The sequence below is a fragment of the Sinocyclocheilus grahami genome, unplaced genomic scaffold (assembly GCF_001515645.1).
Source record: "Sinocyclocheilus grahami isolate Dianchi unplaced genomic scaffold, SAMN03320097.WGS_v1.1 scaffold56.1, whole genome shotgun sequence".
Taxonomy (NCBI): Eukaryota; Metazoa; Chordata; class Actinopteri; order Cypriniformes; family Cyprinidae; genus Sinocyclocheilus; species Sinocyclocheilus grahami.
In genome coordinates, this window is record NW_015505235.1 from 382159 (window position 1) to 407025 (window position 24867).

The 24867-nt window shown below is 36.2% G+C and overlaps 1 protein-coding gene across 1 annotated transcript in view; it reads right to left on the bottom strand.

The window, feature by feature from the left end:
- The window catches only part of LOC107584023 (pleckstrin homology domain-containing family A member 5-like), a 164891-nt gene that overhangs the window by 23759 nt on the left and 116265 nt on the right, over nucleotides 1-24867 (bottom strand). Inside the window, exons 5-11 of the mRNA XM_016270428.1 lie at nucleotides 18442-18562; nucleotides 15994-16112; nucleotides 14418-14460; nucleotides 10626-10658; nucleotides 9977-10092; nucleotides 7789-8700; nucleotides 1912-2362 (exon numbers count right to left, since the gene is read on the bottom strand). Coding sequence (XP_016125914.1) covers nucleotides 1912-2362; nucleotides 7789-8700; nucleotides 9977-10092; nucleotides 10626-10658; nucleotides 14418-14460; nucleotides 15994-16112; nucleotides 18442-18562 — 1795 coding nt within the window. The remainder of the gene's footprint in view (nucleotides 1-1911; nucleotides 2363-7788; nucleotides 8701-9976; nucleotides 10093-10625; nucleotides 10659-14417; nucleotides 14461-15993; nucleotides 16113-18441; nucleotides 18563-24867) is intronic.

Sequence of the window (24867 nt, forward strand, 5' to 3'; positions counted from 1 at the left end):
TAAGTATTCATACCCTTATCTGGGACAGTTGAAATTTAGCTCAGGAGCAATCATTTTGCTTGTAAATGTTACCACACTTTAAGTTAACCTGTGGCAAATTCAGTCGAATGGGTATGATTTGGAAAGGCACACACGTCTTAATAAAAGGTCTAACAGCTGATAATGCATATTAGAGCAAAAACCAAGCACTGAGGTCAAAATAACTGCATGTAGAGCTCAGAAACAGGTTTGCGTCAAGCCACACATCTGTGGAAGAGTTCAGAAAAAAATTCTGCTTCATTGAAGGTTCACAGAAGCATGTGGTCTCCGTTACCCTTAATGGAAGATGTTTGCAACAACCAAGTCTCTTCCAAGAGCTGGCCTCCTGGCCAAACTGAGCAAATGATGGAGAATGGCTTTGGTTAGAGTGGTGACCAAGAACCTGATGGTCACTCTAGTTGAGCTCCATGATCATATGTGGAGATGGGAGAAATTTACAGAAGGACAAACATCACTGCAACACTCCACCGATCTGGGCTTTATGGTGGTGTGGCAAGGCTCAATCCTCTCTTCAGTTAAGACACATGAAAACACACTTAGAATTTGCCAAAACAAAAGCACCTAAAGGACCCTCAGACTCTGAGAAACAATATTATCTGGTCTGATGAACCTCAATTCTAAGCATCATGTTTGAAGGAAACCAGGCACTGCTCATCAGTCATCACCTGCAGAGTAGCATCCCAAAAGTAAAGTGTGCTGGTAGCAGCCTCATGCTGTGGGGCTGTTTTTCAGCGGCAGGGACCGAGAGACTCGTCAGAGTAGAAGAAAAGCTCAATGCACCAAATTATTGAGATAGCCTTAATGAAAACCCAGTCCAGAGCATTCAGAAACTCAGACTGGGCAGAAGGTTCACCTTCCAACAGGACAATGAGTGGCTTACAGACAACTCTGTGAATGTCCTTGAGTGACCCAATCACAGCCTGGGATTGAACCCAATCATATATTTCTGGAGAAACCTGAAAATGTGCGTCAGCCCCCATCCAACCTAACAGAGCTTGAGAGGTGAAGAGATGAGGAGAAGAATAGCAGATAATTGCCAAGTGCTGATGTGCAAAGCTTGTCGCATCATACCCAAAAATACTTGAGGCTGTAAAGGTGCTTCAGCTAAGTACTGAGTTAACTGCCTTGACTTATGCAACGTACTTATTTCAGTTTTTTTATTTTTTCATATAAATTTACAAAGTTGTGACAGTTCTGTTTTTGCTTTGTCATTATGGTGTATGGAGTGTAGATTGATGTGGGGAAAAAAAATAATTTAAAGCAGTTTAACATAAGGCTGCAACATAAAACGTGGAAAAAAATGACAAAGGCTCTGTATTAAGTTGTTAACTGATTAATTATATATATTTGTTACACATTTATAATTGAAAATAATTTATATATATTATATACATATATATATATATTAGTGCTGTCAAACTATTAATCGCATCCAAAATAAAAGTTTTTGTTTACATAATATGAGTGTACTGTGTATATTTATTATGTATATATATATATATAAATACAAACACATGCATTTATATATTTAAGAAAAATATGTTGTGTTTATATATTAAATATATTTATATATAATATAATAATATAAATATATAAATGTATATACATGTAAATATTTTCAAAATATACACTGTATGTGTGTGTATTTATATATACATAATAAATAAACACAGTACACATAAATATATTATGTAAACAAACACTTTTATTTTGGATGCAATTAATCGCGATTAACCATTTGACAGCACTAATATATATATATAGTTTGCACCTGAAGCTTGTTTTTTTTTTTCTTTTTTCCCAGGTTTGGAAATAATTATTTTATATTTTCCAAGTTTGTCCCTGCTGTGGGAACCCTGTGTGACTCTGTACCTTGGAGAGGTGCGGTCGGTGGCGGCGTTCAATAGTCACGTCCCCACGAAACACCGGTGAGGAAACTTCAGAGCGGGAATCTGGGTTGAGGGGGCGATTAGGGGAGAAAGTGTGGTAACCGGCCAGAGACCCATGGGAAGGAGACGTGGGGATGGACTCGGCGATCTGGCCCATGGTTTTGGGGCTGGGCAGCGTCCCGTATCCGATCCGGCAGTGTGCCTGCCTCTGCTGCCACTCGTACAGCTGCCACATGGTGTCGTCCCGTATGGAGCGCCGCTTCTCTGCAGTCGTGGGCTGCAGAGCCCGGTCGTACATCGACCCCGCCACGCTGCAGATGCTGTCCGGCCGCAGCATGTTACGCGGGAGCGTCCGGTAGCCCTCGGGATAACGTGGGACGATCTGCGCACGGTGGCTCGGCATGTTCCGCGGCAACGTTTGGTAGGACGTAATGCTGGAAGACAAAGAAATTGGACTTCCAAATTGGAAATTGGACTTTCAACTGCACTTGAAAAATGAAAGGGTTCAATTTGCATTGAATTAAAAGATAAATTAATGTTTTATGGGTTTGAGTTAAGACACAATATAAAATTAAGACACAATACAGAATGTCTGGGGGAAAAAAAAAAATTCATAGCCCTATTATTGTAAAAAGATTCATAAACCAATTTCTTTAATGAAATTAATTCAGACATGCTTTTTAAAATAATTAAGAAAAAAAACAACAACATTAAAACATAATGCAGAAAAACTGGAGACCAGAAGAATTAAACCATTAAAAACAGGAATCAAGATAAATTCAAATGGCAAAAAAAGAAAAGAAAAAATAAACTGAATTTGGAGAAAAAAGTTTGGGGTCAGCAAAATTTGGTTATATTTTTGAAACAAACAAAAAAGTCTGCATTCATTTGATCCAAAATACAGTAAAAAATTTTTTTAAAACTATAACATTTGAGTGAACTTGACTTTAGTCAATCAAATAGTAATTTATATATTTATTAATTTGTTACCAAAAAACTTAAAGGGTTTCATTTTCATTTGATTAAAAAAATTATGTTTTTATCTTTTAATCAAAAGATAAAACCAGTAATCTTTTAATCAAATGAAAATTAAACTATAACGTTTTCAAATTTGAAAATGATTAAATATACACTATGCTGTGAATAACATTTTCGTCAATTTGATTTTAGTGAATCACATTAATTTATATATTTATTAATTTATGCTCATTTAGACATTAAATTAAATATAGATTCATTCTACATGAATTTAAATATTATTTATGCTCATGGGCAACATTTGGTAGGATGTTATGCTTGAAGACAAAGAAATTGGCGTCACAGAAAGGTCAGCGATATACAAACAACTCCGCTTGAAGAAGAGAGTTTTAGAATACAATCATGCTCATAAGGCCCGGCTTTGACTTTGTGATGATTTCCTGTTGTGCTGCAGGCAATAATTAAGCACTGACTCATTAGTATACGATAAAAGCGTCATGCTTATACTCGCTTCTAAAAACACCTCAAATTTTTTCACTCGTCATCTGCCAATCGCTCAGAAATAATTGCACATGCATCAGCAACAGGAAACGCAGGGAAAAGATGTACATGTGCCAGGACACTTTCTGAAGACTGTACTGAGATTTACTCTTTACCAGGAGCTGGTGAGATCGGTTTGGCACTTTTATAGGCACCATTAAAAGGTTTGGCATGTGCACCCTTGTACTGACATAGCAGAAATCAATAAAGAGCTCTGACTGCCAAGAAGCACAACCACAAAAGTCATGTCTCAATTTGCTGAACACGAGGAGCTCCAAACGATGTTGGCTGGATGCAGAAAACCAGCTCAATTATCTACCACGGTGTAGGGTATTGGCAACATTAACATATTTTAATCTAATTTTACATTTTACAGCAGTTAGTTTCGCTCAGTTTATTAAAATATTTAAAGTTTTATGATAGATATTATGTTTAAAAATATTAATCAAAACACGCATGAAACTAAATATTTATTCAAATAAATGCAACACTGAAAAACAATTATTTTTTACAAACTTTAAACAAATGAGAAATATTTAGAATACTATTGTACTACAAATATTATAATACTAATATTAGTATTAGTATTTTAAAATATTAATTGAAACATGCATTAAGATTTAATAAACTAAATGCATTAAAACTAAATGTTGTTAAACAACAAACTTTGAACAATTTAAATATTTTAAGTTTATTATATTTAATATTATAATAAAGATTGTACTATATTTAAAAATATTAAACAAAAGATTTGTCTTTGTTGATATAAATACAACATTAAATTCTCATTTTTTTCATCAATAAACATTAAAACATTGTTAATATTGTGCAAAGATACATTTGTCAAATTTGTTTAATCAGTGTATAATTACAATTATTTAATCATCCTTTCACATTTGTTATCGTTGTTGAAATCCAAAAACCCAGTCAAACAATCTTTTTAAAGTAATTTCGCTGACAAAATTAACAGTGACACTGCACATCTGCTCAAAGTTCTCTCATCTAAAATAAAATAACTTTGATTACAAATGTGATTGAATTTTTATTTGTATTTGCTGCTTTTAATGGCGTCCTGAATTTTGAGCATTGTTTTGGTAAAACTAAACAGCTTAAAAATTCAGTTTGCTGCCTGAGAAAATAAATACAGATTGTGGCATGCAACCACGCAGTCTGCTGAGAGTCTGGAAAAAGTTTTTGATTGGTCAGGACGTCCATATGCAAGAAATACTGTCAAAAACTAGCCTGACGGCGGTTTATGCGAGAGTTGCGATATGTGCATGAGTTGCACAAATATTGATGATAGTTTCTGAAGAGCATGTAGGCACAGCAGAGACACGCTTCACCGATGCCTTTTGATAATCAGCATGAATCAGCATCTTAAATAACACGAACACACGGCGCCGTTCTCTCTCCTCGCTCGCCTTCCTGTTCCTCTTCCTGCACTGACAGCAACTCTGATCCACTTTGAGACACATTTTCGTGGTGCTCGAGCACAAAGCTCCATGACTTATTCATCAGAGGAGAGGAGGACGAGACAAGCAAAGCAAACACACGTCCTCCTACTCTGCCACTGCACGGCTAAACAGAGGATAGCACCTGACAGCATACGCTCCTCCCACACAACCGGTCCGGGCCAGCGGAGGCATTGAGACCGGGCAGAGGTAAAAATATCTGTTGGGTCATGATAAAGAGCTCATGCAGGAACACTGCCTGCAGACGCTGGAGTTTGTTGTGGAGCAGATGTGTCAGGGGACTGAGAGTGGGAGAGAAAACAAAGCACTCTGCTGCTCTCTGGCACTACTGTCAGAGGCCTGATGCTTCAGAAACTCAGACAGACAGAATGATGCATGGACACAGCATCTAGTTTGTTTTCTGACAGACAGACGGGAGTGTACAAAAATACAACTATATATGCACTCAAAAAGTAAAGTAGTTTTTAAAGTGCATTTTGTGTAGATCGTAATGCGTTTAATTTGAGAAGCATATATGACTACATTATAAACTACATAATCCACACTTTACAAAACTACAAAATCATTTTACAAACTAAACGTTACAAACTACATAATACAGTTACTGTCTGCCGCCATTTTGGAGAGTACAGCGACGCATGTGCACGCTTTCCACAGAACGTAATCAGCTTTGTTTAAGTTCAGGAGAAAGCGCACGCATGCGTCATGGTACTCTCCAAAATGGCAGAAGATGTTAACTCGGGGAGGAGAATTGTTGAATAAATTATGCAATTTTTGTTTTCTTTGAGAGAGCTCTCAGATTTAGGAAAAAATATCTTAATTTGTGTTCCTGAAGATGACCGAAGGTCTTACGGGTTTGGAACGACATGAGGGTGAGTAATTAATGACTGGGTGAACTAACCCTTTAAAGTTTATGACCTGTAAAGTTTTTCGGTTTGGCAAGTTTGCATTGTGTAGTTTGTAATATTTAGTTTGAGAAGAATATGTAGGTATATAAACACAACAAACATAATATACACTTAAAGTACAAGATAATAAGATTTACAATCTAAACATTACCAGCTACACAATATACAAGCTAAAAACTACATAGTCAAAAATATTACAAACTACAAAACACAAACTTTAAAAACTACACAATACTTGCTTTTACAAATTAAACACAAACTGTGTTGTAGTTTGTAATGTGTGTAGATGGTAAAGCATATATTATGCAGTTGATATTTTGTGCATAGTGTAGTTTGTGTTTTGTAATGTACACTTTACAAGCTAAAAACTAGTCAAAAATATTACAAACTACAAAACACAAACTTTAAAAACTATATTTAACACAATACTTGCTTTTACAAATTAAACACAAACTGTGTTGTAGTTTGTAATGTGTGTAGATGGTAAAGCATATATTATGCAGTTGATATTTTGTGCATAGTGTAGTTTGTGTTTTGTAATGTACACTTTTCAAACTACAAAATAAGTTTACAAGGTAAACATTACAAGCTACTCAATATACATGCTAAAAACTACAAATAAAAGTCAAAAGCATAAACTACAAAATAAAATCTTTACAAACTTTACAAACTAAATACCTGCTTTTACAAACAAATGTGTAATGTGTTTCGCTTGTAAAGTGAGCATTTTGTAGTTTGTAAAATGTATATTGTGTAGTTTGCAGTTTGTACTGTAATTAATAATCTAAGTAGTTTGTAAAAAAGTAATTGTATAATGTGCAATGTGTTTAGATTTTAAAGCATGTATTGTGAGTCTGACAATATGTATAGTTTGTAAAGTGAACATTTTGTAAAATATAGTTTTGTGTAGTTTACAATGTGTGTAGCATTTAAAACATGTATAGTTTGTAATGTGTTTGGTTTGTAAAGCATGTAAAGTGCGTACTGTGTAAATTGTAAAACAAGTAATTTGTAAAGCAGGCATTATGTAGTTTGCACAGCATGTAGTGTAAAACATTATGTAGTTTGTAGTATCTTTGGTTTGCAATGTGTTTGGTTTGTAAAGTGCATGCTGTATAGTTTGTCAAGCAGGGATTGTAAAGTTTATATTGTGCAGCTGATGTGCAAAGTGAGCATTTTGTAAAATATATATTGTGTAATTTTTAATGTGTAGCATTTAAATTGTACAATTTGCAATGTGTTTGGTTTGTAAAGTTCGTAGTTCATAATGTAAATGTTTTAATATTTATTGTGTAGTCTACAAAGTCACATGTAGTTTGTAATGCAAGTAGTTTTAATGTTTAAAATGTTATATAGTTTGTAAAGTGTGTACGGTGTACTTCGTAATAAAAGTAGTTTGTAAAGTTTCCTGTAGTTTGTACTGTGTAGTGTAAAATGTGTATTGTGTAGCATGTAGTACGTTTGGTTTGTAAAGTTTCTAGCTCATAATGTAACGTTTGTAATATTTATTGCTTAGTCTACAAAGTCACATGTAGTTTGTAATGCAAGTAGTTTTAATGTTTAAAACGTTACATATAGTTTGTAAAGTTTTTAAAGTATGTACTGTGTACTTTGTAATGCAAGCAGTTTTTAACTTAGTTCCATATTCTAATTAGTAAAGAAAGTAGGTATTGTGTAGATTGTACTGTGCATAGTGTAAAATGTGTATTGCACAGCATGTAGTACGTTTGGTTTGTAAAGCTTGTAGTTTATAATGTAAAGTTTGTCATATTTATTGTGCAGTCTATAAAGTCACATATAAGCTAGTCTCTCATGGGATCATCACAACCACACTAAAAAGAAGGCTAAAAAGAATTAGAGCATTAATGAGACTTTACACACACAAAAAATCAATAAAGCAATAAAATAAGCAATATTAGCTTGAAATGAACCCCTAAAGGGTTATAAAATGTGTTTCCTCACCTCCTGGTGTCGTCGTCCGGGGCCCGTGTGCGGTGTGTACGGACCCACTGCTCCAGCTGCTGCATGGAGTTGGTTCTGCTCAGGGTTCGCTCTGGTTCTGCTGGCTGTGGCGGCACCGTCGTCCTCTGGGGCATCGTATTGCTCATGTCTCCAGGGCTTCGGTCTCCTCCTCGTTCCCCAGAACCGTTGACCTGGGCCGGCTTGTACTGCCCGGATCCTGCTGCGCACTGGAGCTGTCTGGAGGACGAGACGGCCGCAGCGATGGCCGCGGCTTGAGCCGGCTGGAGTTTGATGCTGTTGATCTTGGTGAGCGGCCGCTCCACAGTGCCCTCGTTCTGGAAGCCGTATTTCTCACCCTCCAGCAGTGGCGGGACGGGTTTCTCCGGGTCTTTCTGCTGCATGTGTTTGTCTCCATGAGGGTACCTTGTCTCTTTTTGCAGGATCTTCTCGCTGTCTTTCGGGGGAGCGTATTTTTCGCCTTCCCTCTGAAGCGTGAACTTGTCTCCGTCTTTGTGTAGCGTGTATTTCTGGCCATCCTTCTGCAGCAGGTACTTCTCTCCGTCTTTGTGGACTGCGTATTTGTCTCCGTCTTTCTGCAGAACATATTTCTCCACGTCCTTCTGCAGCATGTATCTGTCTCCGTCCTTCTGCAGAGCGAGTCTCTGAGCGTCTGAGTGCAGAGTGTAGTTGTCTGCGTCTCTCTGGAGGTTGTATCGCTCTCCATCTTTCTGCACGCTTACCCTGCCGTCTTTCTCTTTTTGCTTGTCCACGGCTTTCTGCTTCTTCTCCTCCTGGCGGAGCGTCTCACGGTTTCTCTCGTTGTTTTGGATCTCGGGTCGGGTCAGGACTCGGTGATTCAGCATGTTGTTCATCTCCTGAGGGCTGCGTGAGTCAACCTTCACCTTCTCAAGCCTGCAGAAAGAGAAAGAACGAAAAGCTAGTGAGTGAGAGAAGCAAGCGAGCATTTCAGATTAAAAACAAGCGATTCAACTGCTCTAAATGTATAAGATTTATAAAGAGCTTTACTAGACAAACTACGTGATACAGAGCACCACTGAAACACTAAATCAATGCAATCTCTTTCTGACCAAACATTTGTCTCTCTTTTAATAAAAGTCACTTTGTTTCTATGAAAAGTGAGCTGAAGTTCCATTTCAATCACAGCTGTGATCCTGTTGCCGAAAAAAAGAAAAGCAAGTGTTTAAGTCTGAGAGAACTCTTCAGTATCTGTGATTGTGCTAAAAGCTGTAATGAAACAAACAAGACACACAGAGTTTCAAAAACATCTTCTGCACTTATAAAGCTGTGAAAATCTCTGCTTGTCAGACTCTCTCGGGATAGAAGCGGCTCTAGTCTAGAAACTCAAAAAGGTATGACAAAAGCACCGTTATGAAGAGTGCCAAGAGGAAAGAGGAAACGCTGAAGTGACTGAAGTGGTTTCTACTGAGGCAGCTTAAAGACAAGTTAACAACAATATAAATAATTCTTAACCTGGAAAATTAAAGTAAAATATATTTTTATATATAAAAAAGCATTTATTAACAATTTACATCATCTTTGTTATTATTGATTTTAAGCTATTTATATTACTAATTACATATTTTGTTTTGCTTTTAAGAAACTGCTTCTTAAACTGGGGTAAAAATATACATTTAAAAAATATTAACATTTTGACATTATTACTGATCATAAAAAACTTATTTATTTTTTCTTTAATTTATTATTTCTTTTAAATTTTTCAGTTATTTAATTATTATTTTATTACTAATTAACTTATTTTGTTTTGCTTCTAAAAAAAATTCTTAACCCAGAAAAACAAATTGAGTAAAATATCTTTTATATAAAAAAAAGGATTAACAACTCAAATTTTCACTGATCACAAACAACTACTTTAGGTTTTATTTCTTTGTTATTTTTGCTTAAAAAAAAGTAATTAATTTGCATAAAATTTTGACAGTATTAGTGATCATAAAAAACAACTTCAGATTTTTCTTTATTTTATTATTGTTTTTAAATTATTTATATCATTAATTACTTTTTTTTGTTGTTGTTGCTTTTTTGCACTAACTCCTAACCTGGGAAAACAAACTGCTGAAATTAACGGCTATAAATGTCATTGAAGTGGTACAAGGGATTTGAATGTTTTCCTTTTGATTGGTTCAGAGTGAACCGGAGCATGTTTTCTTACCTTCTGATTGGCTCAGAGTGGACCAATGCTGCATCTGTCATAACCTTCATCCAGGACTCCATATCTTTGGCTGTGTCAGTGCTGAAATAGTACGTCCGCATGTTTGGATGCGTCGCCTAGTTGTGAAAAACCAACACAGCACCCTGAGGGGAAAAAAGAGTGGACGGTGAATACCAATAAGTACCTGCTTTGGGTGTCCTAGCTGGTGTCAAAATGCAATAATGCTTGAGTAGTCTTTCTGAAGTGAGCAGAAATTCGTCAGGAGGATTTGAGTTGACAGACCCCCATCGTTCAGAGCCCCTCAGGAGTTTGTCTGACTGCTCGACTCTGACAGCTTTTGTCTGGATATTACAACTCATCTCTCACAACAGTTTATATAAGCTTCAAAGAGCAAACACTCAGCGCTTTAGAATAGTTAGCAAGAACTCCGTTATAAACCCTAGTGAGATGTTTCAGTCTACATAGGCAGCATACAAAATAAATTTCTATGAGATACACTCTTAATGGGTGCCATCAGAATGAGAGTCCAAGCAGCTGATAAAAGCATCACAATAATCCACAAGTAATCCACTCCAGTCCATCAGTTAGCATTGTGAAACCAAAAGATGTGTGTTTGTAAGAAACAAATCCATCATTAAGGTGTTTTAGCTTTAAACCATAATTTCTGGTCAATATATGAGTCCTTATTATGGATTATGGACTCGTATTTTAGCCAAAAGCAATGGTTTGAAGTTAAGAATGTCTTTATAATTATGGATTTGTTTCTTACAAACATGCAGCTTCTGTCTTCCCAAGAAGTTAATTGCTGGTGTGGATTACTTGTGGATTATGGTGATGTTTTTATCAGCTGTTTGGACTCTCATTCTGACGGCACCCATTCACTGCAGAGGATCCATTGTTGAGCAAGTGATGGAATGCTACATTTCTCCAAATCTGATGAAGAAACACTTATCTACATCTTGGATGGCTTGAGGGTGAGTGAATTTTCAGCAAATGTAAATTTTTGGGTGAACTATTCCTTTAAGGTCTAGATAATGAAAGGATGAAGATGTTCCTGGTTAATGTGGTGAAGTATGTTAATGTGGCATTGTGCAAAATCAGGACTCACCATATTAGCGAAGCTCCATCTAGTAAACATGTTGATGCTCGAGTTCATGAATCCTCATGGAGGACAAGCCACACCATTGTGAAATAGAGAATAAGATCGAGAAAAAGTAATGAGTCGACATGAAAATACCTGCACTAATAGGTAAATGACTCCACTGAGACTCACAGAACAAGACACAAAAATGCAGCGTCAGCTGAAAAGTGCCATCCAGCAAAAACCTGTGTCAGGAAACTGGTCTAACTCAAGTTAATAATTGTTTTACTAGAGCCAAACTCTCGCCCCTTGAGCAGGATGGCAGGATTTAATTTTCAAGACTTGATTAAATTCACAAATGAACACACCGATCCGACCCCAGAGAGAGACTAAATCTGTCTAACTTTAATTCTCAAAATTTAGTTAATACTAAAAAGTTTTGCTGGCCTGAAGTCAGCGTAATATTTCTAATGCTTTTAATGGAAATAGTCAGGATCCTAAAAGTGACAAGGTTTGTTTCTATAAGCTATTAGACAAGTAAAAATTTTGTAATACAATTCAACTTGGTATCAGAAACAAACAATGAACACAATTTTATTAATCTAGGTTTAGGTTAATTTATAAATACATGTTCAAAAGTTCGTGGTCGGTAAGTTTTTGTTTTTAAAAGAAATTAATGCTTTTATTCTGCAAGGATGCATTAAATTGATCATAAGTAACAGTAAAGACATTTAAAATGTTCCAAAAGATTTCTATTGCAAATAAATGCTGTTCTTTTGGATTATCTATTCATCAAAGAATCCTGAAAAACCAAATGTATCACGGATTCCAGAAAAATTTGAAGCAGCACAACTGTTTTTGCCTTTCAATTTGAGTCTGTTGAATTCGGGATAAAATGATTGTGCAGCGATTTGAAAAAATACAGATATGTTTGTGTATAAAAATTTTCTGTTCTAAAGGAACAACTGACAACGTGCCATTGAATTACAGAAAAAAACAAGGTACGGTCACAAAGTTCTTGCATGGCAAAATAATATAAGCTATTCTGTGCCTTAAGGCAAGTTAAGTTAGAACAAGTTCAATAAAACATCTTTATTATATTTCTACGATCGTTGGTAGTTGTGTTTGTGGGGGACGTGACATGCTGTAAACTGAGAAAATGAAGTCTCAATCCAAATGAACTGAACAAGATCGACTCGAACTAGACATCAATTAATACACGCGTGTCACCTGATCCACGTATGCACAGATTCCTTTTTGCATGAGCAATTTATGATATATTAATGCAGAACAGAACATTTTTATACGCAAACATGTCTGTATTTGTACAAATCTCTGCACAATTATTTAATCCAGAATTCCACAGACTCAAATTGAAGGGTATTTGTTTGTGGTTAGTAAGATACATGTATAAATTGTATGCAGTACATGGATAATTGTGCGTGCATTTATTAATCATTTATAGTCTAATATCATCCCATATTCCTGATCCAGTGTTTCAATGAATGACTCAGTGTGTCTACATCAATCTGCTGAATACATGATTCGACGAATCACTTAAAGACCTGAATGAACTGAATCAGTTGAGTGAATAATTCAACGATTTACTGGTGATAAATATATTCCTGAACGTTCCTTGTGTTTTTGAAGTAAATGAAATCACTTGTTTAATTCCTGAATGAATCGAATTTATTGAATGAAAGATTCAATCATTTGCAGAGGATAAATATATTTTGTTAATGTATAAGTCAGTGTTTTGAAAGGAATCGATTGAATGAATGAATTTCTCACTCATGAAGACAGTCACTTGTTTCGTTCCTGAATTAATCAAATGGGTCGATTGAAAGAATCAATCAATTTCTACTAGCAAATCACTTTCCTAAATGAATCAAATTGGTTGAGTGAAAGATTTAATCATTTTCTCATGAAGACAGTCACTTGTTTTATTTTTTAGTGAATAAAATCAGTCGATTTAAATATTCAATCATTTTCTCATAAGGACAGTCACTTGTTTTGTTCCTGAATTAATCTAATCGGTTGAGTGAAAGATTCAATCATTTACAGGTGACAAATATATTTTGCTCTTGAATAAGTCTAATAATTGAGTAAGGAATAGATTGAGTCAATGAACTTCTCACTCATAAAGACAGTCACTTGTATCATACCTGAATGAATTGAAATGGTTGAATGAAAGATTCAATCATTTTCTCATAAAAAAACAGTCACTTGTTTTGTCCCTAAATGAATCAAATTGGTTGCATGAAAGATTTAGTGATTGACTGAATAAAACATATTTTAGTCCTGAATGAATCAGTGTTTTTGAAGGAATCGACTGAGTGAATAAATGACCCACTCATAAAGACAGGTCAATTGTCACAACCTACTGGCATAATGTAAACTGAAGAAAGAGTCACTGAAAAATCTGTATATCTATAACATGTCCATTAGGGGTTGTGACGTTGAGGAAATTTTCCCACCGGTTAATCGACATGTGACAACACCGATAATACCGGTATCACCGTGGGGGCGTATCCTCTTTTCTTTCTCTTTTAAATAGCTTGCAAAAGCGGCGTGTGCTCTTTACTTTCACTTTCAAATAGCGCCAATTCGGCGTAAAGCAATTGTTCATTTTTAGTTCATTAGAATTTTCCCTCTTTTCCTCGCTTTCCTTCACTTTTAAATAGCTTAAAAGCACCGTGCGCATTTTACTTTCGAATTAGCGGCAATTCGGCATCAGTTGCTTGAATGCAACAACAAAATACAACGTCAAAAAAAAAACTTTAGCCTATTTATAAAACATAGAACTTTTATTAACAAAACAAATAAAAATACACCATGCTATAGGGCAGGCTATGCCTAATATAAAATAACAAATAACTTACATAAAGTTTAAATAGGTAGCCTATACAAAACTGGAAATAAGCAAACGTATAATATATAACCAAATAAATAAGAAACGTAGAAAGTTTATTAGCAAAATGAATAAGAAAGCTTGGAGGCACGGCATACACCTTGATGTCAAATAAAATAAATAAATTACACAAAGTTTAAATAATGTAAAAATCAGCAAACACTGTGGAACCAATTAAATAAGAAACGAATGTTTAAAAAAAACTTCCAAAATCACCTTAGATACTGAACTAAATGATATAAATGATATATATAACAAAAAATCAAAACATCGGTGGGGGTCGGTGCCGCGGTGGGCAAGTGACGTAACCGGTGTTGCGGCTTAACAACGGTATCACCGTCAGCACCGCCTATCGCGGCAAGCCTAATGTCCATGCATGTTTATTTACAGTTGTATAAATAATGTTAAGTAGATGTTTGAAATCCTAACCCAAAATATGGGCAATATACATTCTTGTGATGCAAACTCAGCAGACTAACATGCTTGCTATTCCTCTGCAACAGAGACCAATGAAGACAATGATATTTCAGCACTATGATATGCAATTGTCTTTTAAAAGTTACATGGAGCAAGTTTTTGCATTTTGTAAACATCCCACACAGTGAGTTCTGGAGCACAGTGTGCGGCTCAGATCTGTGAGGCGGCGTTCAGAAGTGAAGAAACCTGCCGGTGGCTCACAGCAGACGCCGCGCTGAATCACTGACAGCAAACAAACACAGAGAGATGATCAGCTCTCTTGTCAAGATCAGACTCAGCCTGATACCGCCAAAAACAATCTAAGCTCAGAGAAAGTTCAGCGACGGATACAAAACTCTAACAATTCTGCACAAAATCTCAGCCAACAGTCATTAGGACTGGAGCGGTAAACAACAAGTTCAAAGGAACAGCCTTAATTTTAATAAAAAAATATTTTGTAACATTAAATTGTTACAGACCCCAAACTGTTGAACAGTAGTGTATTTTATTTTATTTTTTTTATGTATTGGTTTTTAGTTACCAAACCTAGCTGACATTAAAAATCTCTTATTATTCACCACCTCATTTTTATTTTTATATAAAAGCAAAACTTTATTTTAATTGGCCAAATTTCATAATGCGTACAGCGTGCACTGGTCAGTCATGCTACATAAGATGAGTGATTTATTATTATTTCACTAAAATGACTAAAACTAAAAACAAATTAAGCAACAGAAATATTTGTAAAAATAAATAATTTTTTAAATAATAAAAATAAAAAGACAAAAGGTACAACACAATTGCTAAAAATAAAAATGAAAATATAAAAACAGTTTATTTAAAATGTGAATAAATACTAAAATAGTACATAAACAATACTAAAATAACACTGAAATAGTGACCACTGTCAATAGCAACGCTTTATAACTGAATAGAGAAACAAGTTACATATGTTTCAACATTTATATCCATTTATTTGTTTACTTGTTAAGTAGCCATCCGTGAGAAGTGAGATGTTCAGTCAAATGATAATTAGAGCAAAATAAACCTCATCAGGGTACTTCTATTGAGATAATATAATATCAAGATAATGACTGGCTGACAGTAAATTATCCATTATGTAAATCATAACTGACAATCATAGAATTATTAAAAAAAGACTTATGAACTAGTTCATTTTAACGAATCAATAAAAAAAGACTCACTTTTGAATTCCTGTGTTAGCAGTTTGAATCAGTCTATTGACTCACTCAATCACTCAGAATGAACAACAGAAGGAATCAAAAGAACCACATTGAATCATTAGTGATTCAAAATCATTATGTGGAATCCGAATCATTCAGTAATGCACTCGCAAATTTTATTCAGATCACTAAAAAAACTTTTGGAAGAGCACATAATAGTAGAAACCATCCATTTAGTAGACATACAGTGCTACGATTAGAAAAATACACAGCGTAAAACCCACAGATAGCAGCGCAAATGTGTCACTTGATTACATTGCAGCAAAAGTTAACAAAGTGTTCAGAGATGAATTTATTCTCACACATAAACAGGAAAATCAGACACATTGATGTGTTTTTATAAACAGAGACACTCGACTCACCTCTATAGTAGAAGAGGCACATGTCAGACAGAACAAACCATCTCTTCTTCCACATCTTCATTCCAGTACTGTCCTGCAAAATCCAGCAGCACAGCCGTCAATAAAACCAGCCGACCAATCACGGTGCAGCACAGAAAGCCCGCCCCTTTCAAATACACGCTTATTTTCCTCAAATATCTCTGCTTTGTTTGCTGCTGCTCTCCAGAATTGAAACTCTCTCTTTTTTTATTATTATTATTTTTTAAGGCGACTCATTTATCTGAGGCATGAATCATATTCATATTCCTCCCTTGTGTTTTACTGTTTGTTGTGTTAATGTTTGCACCATGTAAGCATGTAAATTTGAATTCAGACAACAAAGTCTGACAATTTTGCTTGTGCTGCGGGAGCAGCTTTGATGGAGGATGTTTGGGGAAGAGGAGAGACCACCTCTGTAGTCGTGTTTTTCGTGGAAACACGCTGCTTTCAAAGGAACGTTGGCGCAGCGATCACACACACAAAGACGCACTCAACTTACTGATGCGACCATAACGCTTTATGTGTTTATTTCGATCTGGCTTTTATGAGAAGCGATTGTGAAAAATATGATGCAAAAGCACAAATGTGCTTGTGGAGTCGTGCATGGCCTGCATAAAAACACAGGCAGATGAAGCACGGATGAAACGTTTGATGATAAGCTTTTAAGTGCAGGCAAATCTCAGAAAACGTGACCATCAGCAACTAAATAACCATCAAAACTGCTCAACTGAAAACTTTTATCTCAGTTGGTCATGTACTGTGATATAACCATGATTTTTTAGTAGTTTTTTTTAATACATCAGGTTACTAAGGAAACGCATATGATTAGTATCATGCAAAATAAAATTATATTAACAATTATAATTAATAAATTATAAAAAATTACCAAATGTATTTTTTATTAAAAAAATTACCAAATTTAATTTTTATTTATTTTATTGTCCTCATTTGTAAGTCACTTTGGATAAAAGCGTCTGCTAAATGACTAAATGTAAATAGAAATGTTAATTTATTTTTATTAATTTAATTAAATTAAATTTAGCATTACAGTAATGAGAATCTATGGCTGAATATGCTTAATTGTGAGGAAAATGTAGTTATAATGCTAAAAAAACCCTCAAGGGTCCAAAAAATAAAATTTTCAACTTCTTTTTAATATATATATATATATATATATATATATATATATATACGAGTAAACAAAAAAATATCATAGCCGATGGCGATTCAATGCCAAGGTGTCCGTAGAGGGTTGACTGTAAAACCAGTTTGTGCTGCACTGTATGTGTGTTGTCCTATCGTATCATATGTTGAATTTCTAAATGAATCAGCTGTTTGAATGAATTGAATGAATGAATGAATGAATGAATGACTCACTCATTATCCAAGACATTTACTGCCACCTACTGGCAGTTTTAGTTTTTTATTTAGAGTATAATTTTATTAAAAATAAATAAATAAATCATAATAAATTCATTTAAAAACGAATTAAAAATAAAAAATTTAATGAAAAAGAATAAAATAATTTTTAACTAATTACAAATTAATAAAAAAAAAAAAAACATTGCATTTGTGGCATTATTTATGCAATTATAAATGCAAGGTGTAAATGCCACCTCAGAGCTGCAATAAATGGTCTGTAAATATACCTAAATACTAATTCAGATGCAGCTTCTGAAAAAAACTATTTATTTGATGTTGAATCAGATAAAATATTTCTTTTTTTTTTGTCTATTTGATGCTTTTCTCATTTAACACAAAAATGACTTTAAATTATCTTTTTTTGGGGGGGAATTGATTAGATTTAGAATTTTATTTGGGTAATTGATTAGATTAAAAAGTTTAATCACTTGATAGCTTTATATATGTACGTAATGTATGCATATGCATGTTCATTTATTTATTTGAGAAGCCACAGCCACTCATTAATTGTTTATCTTGTTTGGGTGTTTTTATGTTATACAGAGTTTAGGGATGTGCAAAATGATATTTTCGGTGGGTTGTCTGAATGACAAGTCGACTAGTTTTCGAAAGCCTTGAATAATGAATCTGATTTAGAAACTTCTCAGAGACCATCCACAAATTTTTATGCAAGATATCACATTAAAAATGCATGATGGAAACACTAAGATTAAATGAATGAAGGTGCAGAGAAAAACACATTAATGCTTGCTTGACATGGATTTTTAACTAGCTGAACAACTAGTCACCCATCCTAACCCACTGCATTTTTATGATACTCTATATCAACTCAACATCACAGAGCAAAGGCAATGAAGCAAATGTGCAGTAATGAGGACGTAATTGTGTAACATGCTATTGATGCATGATGGGACAGTCCAATCTGTCATGCTGGAACTAGGCCAAGGTCAGTGAGTTAGTTAGTGACTCACTCTGGTTGTTGGGCTGCTGGGATGTGTGGTATAGTCTGAGCCGCCCGTGTAGTTCGACGCTTCGCTCATGGTGCTGGTTGGACGTTCTTTCTTCTCGGCCGCTGGTGCTTTGGTCGCTGGTCTGGAAGACAAGAGGAGGAACATCACAAATTAATCTAATTTGTACATCATTAGGACTAATGGGAAGATTCTGGGTTATTTACAGTATTTACTGCATGTTGTCAACTACTACAGACAATAATTTACTCAAAAGCTTTTATACTAAAGAAACTCAAAATGGAAGCAAAACAGAAAAGCAGTAATAGCTTGATAAACCGTTTTCTGCATGCAAAGTCACCATGGTTTATATACAGAAAATAATGTTAAAATGTAAAAATAAATAAATAAATCAAGGGTCCATGTGTTTGTATGTATGTATGTATGTGTGCGTGCGTGCGTGCGTGTGTGTGTGTGTGTATATATATATATATATATATATACATATACATGAGTGAAAATAATAATATAATATAATTATACTAATGCATAAATAAATAAGGGTCCTTAAATCTCATTTTCATGAATTCTGTGGAATTTTTGAACATGTATTTATTTCATATGTGTATTTATGTGATACATAAATATAGATGTAAACATATTGTAGAACTGTATATATATATGCACGTCATATTTCAAGATTACTGCATATGAATTGGTAGGATTTTTAATCAATGCATTGAGAGAACATGACAGATTTACCTGTTGCTCAGAATAAAAACTGCACACTTCAAAAGCTACATGATGACTATTATTTGCATTTATAATTTATTTAAAACAGGAGTCATAAAGACTAACATATTCATTTAATGACATATTCTGTTGCCAGCATTCATTGCAGGATTAAAAGTACCTTTGCATGACAGAAATCTAGTCTGGAGCACAAAGAACATTTTTAAAAAGAACTGCTTCAACAAAAACAGACTGCAGATGTATTTACCAATTCATTTTTACCAATTAAAGAAGACTGTTTGTGGTAATCGACAGCAAGCCACACCTGACATCAGATTTAAAATAACCAGAAGACTGTGAAGGCTGAGAGATGAGCCGTGCAGATAAATGAGGAAAGTTCTGGAGCTTCCACGAGACACTCAGGAAGTTCAGGCCTCTAAACGGCTGTTTTAATAAGCCAGAGCACTTCAGCATTGAGACAGAACGAGAAAGAGAGAAATATAGGAGACAGGCCCCATGCATCAAAGCAATTACTCACTCCACGTCTCCGCTGATCTACTCCTACACAATAGTCAACCTTAAATGGCCTGCCAGCTCCAGCTCTGACATACCGCAGACGCAGTTTATGACCCAGTCAAGCTGAAGGGCAAAAGCAAACCCAACGCAAGAAAAATCAAGACTGTAAAACAAACGCCACCATCTTATTTAATGAAAGTGAAGAGAAAACACAATAAATACGGCCATAAACCCTGAAATCCCATAGCACACGGACGCTCAGTCGAGAGGCTCTGTCCCGTAGGGTTGGCCTATATTTCGATGCTACGGTAGAGCGACGACGTCTAGGGAAAGGGCTGATATCTGGAGCAAGGGAGAGGAGAGAACACCAGGGTAAAATAATATAAGAGCTGTCTGGCTTCTGGGTCACGTCGCATGAGGAAAACACTTTCTGTTTTACAAAAGGCTGAATACTAGCAGCGGTTAAACAGTCTGTTATTTGCGTCCCACAAACTGCATCAGGAGGTTAAAAGGGACGGTTCATTCAAAAATGACTTATGTGTCACGTCGTTTCAAACCTGTGTGGCTTTATCTCTTCAGCTGAACACAAAATTAGATGTTTTGAAGAATATCCTGACTGCTTTTTTTCACTACCATGAAAGTGAAGGAGAACTGAAGATGTCAAGCTCCAACAAGGCAAAAAAGCATCATAAAAGTGGTATGACTGTATCCCAGTCATATACTTGGCACTGTATCCCCCAAGTCATCTGATGTCATACAATAGCTTTATGTGAAGAACAGACCAAAACTGAAGAAGCAATTCACTGAAAATCTTAACATCTGTGCCCGCTTTCTCATGGGAAATGCAGATGTCCAGTTTGAGGACAAATCATTCTAATGAGTCTTTTCAATCATTCAGTTCACTACCAAAAAAAAAAGAATAAATAAATAAAAACCTGCTAATTGTTCATTCTTAATTGAGTGGCCAACATTGAAATGTAATTGAATATAAGTGCATGTTGTCCTATTTCACTTGTTTTAAGTATAAACAAGTTTTAAAAAATCTGCAAGAAATGCATCAGGACAAAAAAGTCCAAATAAAATAATTTTAATTTATTTTATTTAATTTTAAAAATAACTATTTGGACTATTTTAGAATGATCTGAGTGCTTTAAATAAATCTCATAAAAAACTGTTCAAGACAAATACATTTGTATTCAAGATATAATCTATGAAAACAAGTCTTGATATCTCGATGTTGCTTCCCAGGCAAACTTGTTTCAAGGATTTTTAAACTTTAAAAAAGTCAGAAGAGACCAATAAATTAATTTTTTTTCACCCATATCTTTGATAGAACGTGAGAAGACTTTAAATGACATGCGCGGGTTGTCTGGACTACTTTTATGGTGCTTTCGGGTGCTTTTTGAAGCTTATTATAATTGCATTAAAAAAAGAAAGTCATACAGGTTTGGAACAACACGAAGGGGAGTAAATGAAGACATTTTGGCTGAACTACTTCTTTAGCAAACATCGTTTGCATGTGTGCTCGCCGTTGGACACAAGCATTTGATTTTGCATTGGAAACAAGCACAAAGAGACACTTTATGAGATGGTCAAAACAGTCAGCAGTCATGCACACACCAGCACCACGAAAAATACAAAACATTACACAACAGTCCATCCCAGAGGTATTCAAGGAAGGACAGGGAGGAAAGCCGGGTCAGGGTTGCACACAGATCCAAGTACGACCTTCCAGGCCACTGATCTCAAATTAAATTCAGCATTCAACACGGCTATGAGCGTTCATTAATTAATCTCTTCTCAAATAATGAGCTTTAGCGTGTGCTCGGTAGCCACACCGGCAGCCATCATTCAGCTGACATCTGACGGCATCTTTAGAGGAAGAGTGGCAGCGAGTGTGAAATTAGCCCCATGTGGAGCAGCTAAAGCGCGCCGAATCCAGAGATAATTGATGGAGGGGATGTTCAGATGGGTTTGTGGGTTGGTTGGGCACCGGCTCGACTGGAGGTCATTGGCTAAAACGCGCGAGTCATGCAAGGCTTTAAAACTCTCTGCCACTATTTGTCCCTCACGCCCTTCAACTCATCATTTTCATTTGCAGCAGGTCTTTTTGGGTATCTTGGCCCTGAAAAACAATGCCAGAATGAGGACAGCAGGCCTCTAGGACACGTTCAGGAAGCAGCTGAACTTTCCCCGTCTTGCTTGCTTTCAGAACAACATTTTTGTCCCAGTTAAGTGCTTTAACGTGCGTTACTTTCAGGGACATTTCCAATGGCGTGATTTGTTTTGATGGCAGCCATAAAAAGCTTCAAACTTAGTGTTAAAGAGTCAAAGGCCTGTCACGTAATGGCAGAAACAAGCAGAATGGCATCGCTCTAGATCTGACGGGGGCCACCAGAGGCGCGTGTACGTCGAGCCCCAAGTGCTCCATCTCGTCGTGATGCGTGGGATTACGGGACCCCTGCCGAAGTGGCCGAGGACAACATAATTCATTTCCTGACTGAGAGCGACTTCAACATGAGCAGATTCATGTTTCATATTCAACGTGGGTAAGACAAATCGGACGGCACACATAAATCTTGCATATCTCCACATTAGTGATGCATAGCAGGATATCAGGCAATCCAGTTCAAACAGTGCCTTGGGTTAGTGTTTGAGCAGAATTAATGAGACAGAAAGGCAAAACAACCAGAGATGAATGGAGGCTCTGCGGTTCAAAAGAAGCGGCCACGAAAAATACAAAACATTACACAACAGTCCATCCCAGAGGTATTCAAGGAAGGACAGGGAGGAAAGCCGGGTCAGGGTTGCACACAGATCCAAGTACGACCTTCCAGGCCACTGATCTCAAATTAAATTCAGCATTCAACACGGCTATGAGCGTTCATTAATTAATCTCTTCTCAAATAATGAGCTTTAGCGTGTGCTCGGTAGCCACACCGGCAGCCATCATTCAGCTGACATCTGACGGCATCTTTAGAGGAAGAGTGGCAGCGAGTGTGAAATTAGCCCCATGTGGAGCAGCTAAAGCGCGCCGAATCCAGAGATAATTGATGGAGGGGATGTTCAGATGGGTTTGTGGGTTGGTTGGGCACCGGCTCGACTGGAGGTCATTGGCTAAAATGCGCGAGTCATGCAAGGCTTTAAAACTCTCTGCCACTATTTGTCCCTCACGCCCTTCAACTCATCATTTTCATTTGCAGCAGGTCTTTTTGGGTATCTTGGCCCTGAAAAACAATGCCAGAATGAGGACAGCAGGCCTCTAGGACACGTTCAGGAAGCAGCTGAACTTTCCCCGTCTTGCTTGCTTTCAGAACAACATTTTTGTCCCAGTTAAGTGCTTTAACGTGCGTTACTTTCAGGGACATTTCCAATGGCGTGATTTGTTTTGATGGCAGCCATAAAAAGCTTCAAACTTAGTGTTAAAGAGTCAAAGGCCTGTCACGTAATGGCAGAAACAAGCAGAATGGCATCGCTCTAGATCTGACGGGGGCCACCAGAGGCGCGTGTACGTCGAGCCCCAAGTGCTCCATCTCGTCGTGATGCGTGGGATTACGGGACCCCTGCCGAAGTGGCCGAGGACAACATAATTCATTTCCTGACTGAGAGCGACTTCAACATGAGCAGATTCATGTTTCATATTCAACGTGGGTAAGACAAATCGGACGGCACACATAAATCTTGCATATCTCCACATTAGTGATGCATAGCAGGATATCAGGCAATCCAGTTCAAACAGTGCCTTGGGTTAGTGTTTGAGCAGAATTAATGAGACAGAAAGGCAAAACAACCAGAGATGAATGGAGGCTCTGCGGTTCAAAAGAAGCGGATGAGAGAAGAGATCCCTGCAAAGCATTACCTGTTTAAAACAGGATGGACAAGTTTCCCACAATTCAGTCTAGAAAACAGAAAGAAAATGAACTGAATACATTGTCATTTGGGGTTTTGAGAACTCAAATTATAGTTATGACACGCTTTCAACAATGCAACTGTCAAAAGAAGAAGATTAATGGCAAACCTACTGGAAAATCCAGCAAAAACTAGCATCTGATGGTAGACGCTGGTTTTATATGGTCTTAGGTGGTGATTAATTGAAACCATCAAATGAAGATGATTAAGAGTTGATGGTTTTAACTGGATTTTCCAGTTGGGTTGCAATCTTCTTATGGTAGATGCTGGTTTTATCTGGTTTCTAGGTGGTCATTAACTGAAATGGTCAAATAAACAACATTAATGGCAACCCTACTGGAAAATCCAGCTAAAACCAGATTTTGATGGTACGCTGGTTTTATATGGCTGAAACCAAGAAAAGAAGAAGATACATGGCAAACCTACAGGAAAAACCAGCTAAATCCAACATTTGATGGTAGACGCTGGTTTTATTTAATTGAAACCATGAAATGAAGAAGATTATTGGCAATCCTACTGGAAAATCCAGCTAAAACCAGCTTTTTATGGTATGCAGGGGTTGAAATCATCAAATAAAGATGATTAATGGCAACCCTACTGGAAAATCCATCTAAAACCAGCTTCTGATGGTAGACGCTGGTTTTATGTTTTAGATGAAACCATCAAATGAAGATGATTATGGGTTGCTGGTTTTAACTGGTTTCAGCTGGATTTTCCACTAGGGTTGCCATCTTCTCATGGTAGATGCTGGTTTTATCTGGTTTCTAGCACATCATTAACTAAAAATTGTTAAATAAAGAAGATTAATGGCAAACCTACTGGAAAATCCAGCTAAAACTAGATTCTGATGGTAAACGCTGTTTTTTTATGGCTGAAACCATGAAATGAAGAAGATAAATGGTTAACCTACAGGAAAAACCAGCTAAAACCAGCTTCTGACGGAAGACGCTGGTTTTATTTAGTTGAAACCATGAAATGAAGGGTTAGGGTTAACCATGAAATGAAGAAGATAAATGGCAACCCTACTGGAGAATCCAGCTAAAACCAGTTTCTGATTCTAGACACTGGTTTCATATGGTTTCTAGGTGGTCATCGTGCTGGTGGGATCAAGGTTGACCTGGTTAGTTAAGCTAGATGACCAACTTGGGCTGATATGACTTGGATTTTCCAGCAGGGAAACATTAGAGAAGAAATAAGAGAAATAATATGAGAAAGGAGTGAAGGTGTTGTGGAAGAAATTATTATAGAGCAAAATTACTAGCCTCAAGATACTGGATATATGACAACACTGTT